An 8,797-nucleotide genomic window follows, 5' to 3' on the forward strand; every position below is an offset into this window, starting at 1 on the left:
TAAATTGCATAAAACGGTTCAATTAACTACATTATGATGTTTTTAACAACTATAACGACTAAAAACATGACCGGAGAAATATCACTTTCTAAAACAACCATTTGGAAAGAGGAAGTCCGATGTTCATCTTGCGTAAAACGCGCGAAGGAAAAGACTGTACTTCCACGTTTTGTTGTTTATAGTGGCTCTGATTGCGCAATCGACTCCATTCAAAACGTCATGATGTACTTACACCCAGAGGAAGACGTAGGCAGTGTCGGTTTCTCCATAGCATCTACTGGCACCTTAAAACCGATCCCAGATCAGGGGTAAAAATTTCTGAATCTGACTCCCTGTCAGGAAAAGTGCTGTAGAAGTAGTTCTGTACCACTCAGAGACAAAATTCAACACGGCTATAGAAACTAGAAAGTGTTTTCTATCCAATAATAACAATAATATGCATATTGTACGATCAAGAATTGAGCACGAGGCAGTTTAATTTGGAGACCAAAAAAATGCTAATGCGAACAGCACCCCCTATAGTTGCAAGAAATTAAGGAGAAGTGTATCTAAAGTTTAATGTATAATAGCTGTATTTTCATCAACATTTATTATGAGTATTTCTGTGAATTCATGTGGCTCTTTGCAATATCAATGCATGTTTTGGAACTACTGAATCTAACACGCCCAATGTAAAATAAGATTTTGGATATAAATAGAACTTTACCGAACAAACATACATGTATTGTGTAACATGAAGTCCTATAAGTGTCATCTGATGAAGACATCAAAGGTTAGTGATTAATTTTATCTCTATTTGTGCTTTTTATGACTCCTCTCTTTGGTGGAAAAACTATCTGTGACTTGGTGGTGACCTAACATAATCATTTGTGGGCTTTCGCTGTAAAGCATTTTTAAATCAGACACTGTGGCTGGAATAACGAGAATTTTATCTTTAAAATGGTGCCTAATACTTGTATGTTTGAGAAATTTGATTTATGATTTCTGTTGTTTTGTATCTGGCGCCCTGCAATTTATTGGCTGTTGGCGAGGGGTTCCGCTAGCGGAACGGGGTTAATGCAACCACTTGTCAGATTTCAAAAAAACTTTACGGAAAAAGCACACCATGCTATAATCTAAGTACAGCGTCAGAGCCCAAATAAGCCATAAAGATATTTGCCATGTTTTGGAGTCAACAAGAGTCAGAAATAGCATTATAAATATTTACTTACCTTGATGATCTTCATCAGAATGCACTCCACGGAATCCCAGTTCCATAATAAATGTTTGTTTGTTCGATATAGTCCATCTTTATGTCCAATACATTCCTTTTGTTCGCGCGTTCAGTCCAGTAATCCCAATTCATGCGTGCAGTAGACACAAAGTCCCACAAACCTACATTACAGTTTGTAGAAACATGTCAAACAATGTATAGAATCAATCTTTAGGATGTTTTTAACATAAATCTTCAATAATGTTTCAACCGGAGAATTCCTTTGTCTTCTGAAATGCAATGGAAAGCAGGTCGCTCTCACGTGAGCGCGCATGTTCAGCTCATGCCAGACACCTGACTCAAAGAGCTTTCCCTCCCTCATTCCTCACAGTAGAAACATCAAACAATGTTCTAAAGACTGTAGACATCTAGTGGAAGCCTTAGGAAGTGCAATATGACCAATAKCTCACTGTATATTGGATAGGCAAACCTACAAACCTCAGATTTCCCACTTCCTGGTTGGATTTTTTCTCAGGTTTTTGCCTGCCATATGAGTTATGTTATACTCACAGACATCATTCAAACAGTTTTAGAAACTTCAAAGTGTTTTCTATCCAAATCGACTAATAATATGCATATCTTAGCCTTTGAGCATGAGTAGCAGGCAGTTTACTCTGGGCACCTTTTCATCCAAGCTACTCAATACTGCCACCCAGCCATATGAAGTTAACCCCACTCCCCCTTCCTCCTCCCTCTTTGTCAACCACTTTGAAAATAAGGTTGACGACATCCGCTCCTCATTCACTTCATACAGCCTATTTTATTCACCTGTTCCACTCACACAGAACTAMTCTACGCCTTGACCTCTTTCTCCCCTCTCTTTCCAGATGAAATCCTGTGACTAGTGAGCTCTGACCAGCCGACAACCTGCCCGCTCGACCCCATCCCCATCTCTGTAGACCTTCTCCCACTCCTCACTTCCCTCACCAACTCATCCCTGACCACTGGCTGCATTCCCTCTGACTTCAAAATAGCCAGAGTCCCTCCCCTTCTCAAGAAATCAACACTTGACTCCTCTGACGTCAAAAACTATAGACCTCTATCCTTTCTTTCTTTTCTTTCCAAAACACTTGAACGTGCTGTCTCTGACCAACTCTCACTATCTCTCTCATAACAATCTTCTTGACCCTAACCAGTCAGGCTTCAAGATGGGTCACTCAACACGAGACTCTTCTCTATGTCACAGAGGCTGCCAAAGCTAAATCTCTCTCCTCTGTTCTCATCCTAGTTCTGTCCGCTGCCTTTAACACCATGAACCATCAAATCCTCCTCTCCACCCTCTCAGGGCTGGGCGTCTCACTATTGGATTGCATCCTACCTGGTAGGCTACTCCTACCACGTGACTTGTAGAGGATCTGTGTCTGCACCACATACTCTCACTAATGGTGTCCCCCAGGGCTCAGTTCTAGGCCCTCTCCTCTTCTCTCTTTACACCAAGTCACTCGGCTACATCATATCCTCACATGGTCTCTCCTATCACTGCTATGATGGACCTCTCCTCTTCTCTCTTTACACCATGTCACTCGGCTACATCATAACCTCACATGGTCTCTCCTATCACTGCTATGAGGATGGACCTCTCCTCTTCTCTCTTTATACCAAGTCACTCGGCTACATCATAACCTCACATGGTCTCTCCTAGCATTGCTATGTGGATGACACTGAACAACTTTTCTCCCCCCCCTTCTGACACCCAGGTGGCAACACGCACCACCTCGTGCCTGGCTGATATCTCAGCTTGGATGTCAGCCCAACACCTCAAGCTAAACCTCGACAAGACGGAGCTGCTTCCTCCCGGGGAAGGCCTACCTGCTTCAAGACCTCTCCATGACATATCCACTGTGTCCCCCTTCCTGAGTGCAAAGAAACTTGGCGTGACCCTTGACAACACCCTGTTGTTCTCTGCAAACATCAAAGCAGTGACTCGCTCCTGCAGGTTCCTGTTCTACAACATCTGCATGGTTCAACCTCATATAGGAAGCAGCACAGGTCCTAATCCAGGCACTTGTCATCTCCCGTCTGGACTACAGCAAATCTCGGTTTGGCTGGGCGCCCTGCTTGTGCCATCAAACCTCCCCCAACTTATCCAGAACGCTGCAGCCTGGTGTTTAATCTTCCCTAGGTCTTCCATGTCACCACGCTCTCCACACACTCCACTGGCTTCCAGTCAAAGCTCACATCCACAACAAGACCATGGTACTTGCCTACGGAGCAGCAAGAGGAACTGCTCCTCCCTACCTTCAGTCTATGCTCAAACCATACAACCCGACCCGAGCACTCCATTCTGCCACCACTGGTCTCTTGACCCTACCACTCCTACAGGAGGGCAGCTCCCACTCAGCCCAGCCCCAACTCTTCTGTCATGTCACTCCAATGATGGAACCAGCTTCCCCCTGAAGCTAGAAGAGTCCCTGCCCATCTTCCGAAAACATCTGTTTGCTCACAAAAGTATTCTTTGCTAACACTTTTTTCCCCCTTAACTTGCTTATAGGGTTAAGGTGACCTTGCTGAGAGCTACTTTATTGAGGAAATGTACTTTCTATTAATCTGATATGTGGTTGTCCCACCTAGCTATGTGAAGATGAATCTGATGTGTGTGTCGTGCCACCTTAGCTATGTGAAGATGAGTATCTGATGTGTGGTCGCGCACCAGCTATATGAAGGATGATGATGTTGGTTGTCCGACCGAGCTATGTGAAGAGTGGGAATCTGGATGTTGTTGGTAGTCCACCTAGCTAATGTGAGTGAAGATCTGATGGTGGTGTTGTCCGACCTAGCTATGTGAAGGATGAATCTGATGTGTGTCATGCCACTAGATGTGAAAGAAATGAAATTTGATAATGTGGTGTCCATCTAGCTATGTGAAAAATGAATCTATTGTGTGGTGTCACCATATATTGAAAGATTGAAACTGATTATGGGTCGTCCAACCTAGCTAATGTGAAGATGGCAATGCTGTTATGTGTGGTATGTCGGCTCACCTAGCTAATGATGAAGATGAATCTGATGTGTGGTCTGTCCACACATAGCTATGTGAAGATGAATCTGAATGTGTGGTCGTCCCACCTATATGTGTAAGATGAATCTGATATGTGGTTGTCCCACCTAGCAGTTGAAGATGAATCTGAGTATGTGGTCGCCACCTAGCTATGTGAAGTAAGTGACTAACTGTAAGTCCTCGGAAAAGAGATCTGTTAAATACAAAATGTAGCAATATGAACAAATCGGGTGTGTTTTGTTCTACCCATGTAGGGGTATCTCAAATGAACACCCTTTGAGGATTGGCCACTAGCTACACACATCATCTAACCTCTGGCTAATCTCTCACCATGGCTCTGTTGATTTTGATGAATCAGTTATGATCAAGCCAAAACGTATAGAGATGTTGACGTTGTCATAGTTATATGTTGTATCTTCGATGTATGGCAGGCTCCTGTAAGGCATTGATGCATATTGTCTTCATTTGCCATTTAAAATATTTAGTTCAGGTGAGAAAGAGACAGAGATCATAATATTTTGTGTGGTTCTTTGATTGAGCGCTAATTTCAGGATCACATGACTCGCACACATTTAAATAAGCAGGATTCAAGCACCTGGGAAATGCTTGTTACGTGCAGGTCTACAGCACCTGGAAATGCTTTTACAATTTAGCTGATGCTTTGCTAATTCCTGGCATGAAAAAGTTAGTCCCAAATGCCCTCCCATGATCCCTCTCCCTGAATTGTTCTCTCGCCATGCTGTCTGCTGTCTGTCTGCTTGTCTGTCTGCCTGTCTGTCCACCTGTCTGTCTGCGCTGTCTGTCTGCCTGTCTGTCTGCCTGCTGTGCCGCTGTCTGTCTGCCTTTGTTGCCTGGAAGAGCATATTCTGGTGCTGTACATTTCATGTGAAAACAGAACAATCTAAAAGAATAGAGGTTGGAACTGAATGTGACGCCAGTCTAACTGTCTGTATTTATTAGGAAGGATGACAGACTGACTGAATGGTACGCCAGGTTAACTGTCGTATTTATTGAAGGATGTACGGAAGACTGAACTGAATGTGACGCCAGTCTAACTGTTTTTTTTTCGATGTTAAAGAAACAATATTTTTCTTATAGATAGGGATTGGACAGAAACTGAGACTGAATGTAGGGCAGTCTATGTGCTGATGTATTTTATTAGGAAGGATTGGACAGAACTGAACTGAATGTGACGCCAGTCTAACTGTCTGTATTTATTAGGAAGGATTGGACAGAAGAGCCCACTGTTGCCCAAGTGTATGCCATATAGTTACGACAGTGGTTGGCAATACATACAGTTGGCATATTTATTCTTAATACATTATATACTACAGTAACACTGAGTTACATGACAAGACTGGGTTTCATGTTGGACTCAATTGAGATACAATCATGTCTTAGGTATACAGTCAACATACAGTACGCAGTGCAAAAATGATTGATGATGGTTCCAACAACAACAACAAACACTGAGAGAAGATTAGCTGATTCTGTAATCAGTAACTTATCATGATATACAACCTTTCCCCCAGCATGGTTGAATACACATATATAACTGTTATAATGAGGAAACCGTACTGCTGTGTCCAGGTAGACAAGTCATTCCACTAGATGGCGATGCTGTGCAATAAATAACGAGTACAGGAGGACATATATCTAGGAAATACAGTACAGGGCATTCAGCAATCCACAGTGCAACCCCAACAGTTAAAGAAACATAAATAAACATACATGACTGAATTTCCAACCTTCATTTCAGTACCATCAGAAATATACAACAATCACTAATATTAAGATGCTCTGGATAATAGTCTGCTAAATAACAAAAATGTCAATATAATCTAAAACATATTTAAATAAGCATGGCAATCAGAAATATACAGTACTAACAGAAATATTCTGTACGAATCAGAAATATATATATTTTAGATAAATGTGTATTACCATATTTACAACCTTTTAACATTTATAGTTTTGGTACGATACTCCCAGATTCCACTGTCTTTAATGATACACGGTGTGTTGCTTTGAAGCGCAGGTATGACTCCAGACACCTGATCGCCACATCATCCACCTCGGGGTCAAACTTGTTAGCGATAAGGTGGTGTTGGTTTAGGAGCCACTGCAGGTCTCCAGCTCCATAGACACAAACAGCTCTCCTGTAGGTCCCGGAGCAGTGTGGGTAAGGGGCTCCGCTCCTCACATCCCCAGCATGGTAGCTCCACCTCACTACCCTGGCCATGGAGTTCATATCCGACTGCTGGTACTTACTGTTGGGGGGGTTGGAGCCTGGGACAGCGGGCATCCGCTGCAGAGTGGCCCACAGGTGTTCGTCAGGACTATAGGTGTCCTTCTCCCACTCCAGCAGGACCCGGACCTCCTGACTCTTCATCACGTGACGGACGAAGGCCCTGGATACCACGAAGTAGGCGTTGCCAGAGAACATGGGGGTGTTGATTGGTGGAGGGGTCTTCTTAACCGCTGTCCTGACCACTGTGTCCGTGACGTTGTGGTGGAACTGCCATCTGCCCTTCTTGTAGYCGTTGGTGACCTCTGACTCCATGCTGTTYTTYCCGTTCAGCAGTTTGAGGGCCTGAACCATCTCAGCGTTGGTCTTAATGGGGAAGTCGGTTCCACAGGTGTTGAGAAGGTACCTCCACTGGACAGGTGACTTTAGCAGGTCCTCCATACAGTTCAGGTCAGCCTGCACTCTGGACCAGGAGGCATAGAYCACACTCTCTATCTTACTGGCCACAAACACATTGGGTAGGCAGGACACGATAGCCCTCACTGCACTCYTGAAGTCCTYKGATGATTTCTGGTCGATGTGGACGCAGTAGACGTTCTGAGGAGTGTACAGAGCACGCAGGAGCCTCTCAAACATCTCAATCTTCTCGTGGATGACCATGGAGAATGCAATGGGGAACTCTTCCTCCTCCAGGCTGAGAGGCATGGTGATGAACTCTCTGTCTGTGACAAATCTCTGGCAGTCCCGTGTCACGGTGTGGTAGAATGCCTCCGACAGCAGCTGGCTCTTCTTCTTGGTCTTCAGCAGTGTGCTGAGCTGTTCCTTCTCCAGACCCTCTGTGTCTCCTCGGATGATGGCTGAGCAGGCCGACAAGTCTGCAGCGTAGTGCAGAGGGAGGTCTGGAGAGCGGAGAGTCTTCCTGTCAGAGCAGGGTCTGAGAGCGGCCCATAGGAACAAACAGATAGCGCCACTCAGTACGATCAGAGATAAGTTCCTGAAGACACTCTGAGAGCTTGACAACCGAAGTGGAGACATGCCTAGTCTTGTATTATCTAACTATGTAGTATTGTCTGTACGGTAGCAGTGACAGTAATTGTGGTGGTATTAGTATCTACATCTAAGGAGTTGCCCACTGCTGCTCAACAGAGTAATGTGTCTCGCTCATACCTCAGAGCTCAAAAAAATGACAAGTCTCACACCTCAGTATAAAAGGAAATCTGGATCATTGACTTTAGTGGGCATGGTCTGTGTGCATGGGGTAAACACTCTAGTTGGCATGGGAGCGGCTCAGGAGTGGCTCTACCTGCAGTACGCTGTGCATGGATCATTTCCTGGTCGATATGCGACTGATGTTTTGTGGGTGAGGAGAGCGCTGGACATCTTGTTGATATGACATGCATTACCAGAGACTTTTACCTACGGAGGAGCGGCTTAAATGAAAGAAATTTGAATGTCTTTGAACTTCAGAGAGTTGGCTCAACTAAGGTTGGACCAGAGCTAGCCCTTGATCATGACTCACTTCCATTACATTACACATAATACTGCCTAGAGTTTTCCAGAGTTAGCTAACAAGCTAGCAAGCAAGCTAACACATCTGTTTGTGCAGACTGACACCAGAATTCAAATAAAATGTCTTACCTTTTTGTAGTTAATCAATACAATGTGAAATGTTGTATTGAAAAAGTTAATCCACTCTTCTCTAAATAAAAATCTCTCCCTAATGTCTGAATTGGCAGGTAGCCTACACACACACACTGGTAAATATGTTCAGCAGGCAGGCAGGCAGGCAGGCAGGCAGGCAGACACTGGAGTAACTTTTCATCAGGACTTGGAGGGCTTTGCATAATGACTTCGTTGCATTTTTTGTGGGACTGGAGAAAAAAAATGGAACGTAAAATAACGTTATTAACCGATTCCCATGTTCCGGAACAGATCACTTTCGTTCTCGTTTCTGTTCCTTGAAAAATGTTGTTATTTTCTGGTTTTCGGATTTGTTCCCTGAACCGGTTCCAACCCCTGTTTGAAAAAAGTTATAAATGTCAACTTCCTCTCTCCTCTCTGTAACTTGACCTGTTTAGAAACCATGAAGTGTAAAATGGGAATTATGTCCTTGAGCAACAGAGAAACAGAAATCCTTCACATGGATTAAATAACTATTATCTCTTATGTTACAGGTGTCAGCAGTGACAAAACACTAGATGTATTAATCCATGTGAAGGATCACCTCCGTTTATTTTGGTTAGCAATGGTGTCTGAGCATTTCCCTTCATGTTCATCAGTAAATATCCTTGACTAACAT

The 8,797-nt window shown here is 43.8% G+C and overlaps 1 protein-coding gene across 1 annotated transcript; it reads right to left on the reverse strand.

Moving 5' to 3' along the window:
• Positions 1–5,539: 5,539 nt before the first annotated feature.
• Positions 5,540–7,664, reverse strand: LOC112073660 (beta-1,3-galactosyl-O-glycosyl-glycoprotein beta-1,6-N-acetylglucosaminyltransferase 3-like). Its single transcript, XM_024140921.2, has one exon. The coding sequence runs from the start codon at positions 7,531–7,533 to the stop codon at positions 6,217–6,219; it is 1,317 nt and encodes a 438-aa protein (XP_023996689.1). The 5' UTR covers positions 7,534–7,664; the 3' UTR covers positions 5,540–6,216.
• Positions 7,665–8,797: the final 1,133 nt, after the last annotated feature.

Source organism: Salvelinus sp. IW2-2015, unplaced genomic scaffold (assembly GCF_002910315.2).
Source record: "Salvelinus sp. IW2-2015 unplaced genomic scaffold, ASM291031v2 Un_scaffold2333, whole genome shotgun sequence".
Lineage (NCBI taxonomy): Eukaryota > Metazoa > Chordata > Actinopteri > Salmoniformes > Salmonidae > Salvelinus > Salvelinus sp. IW2-2015.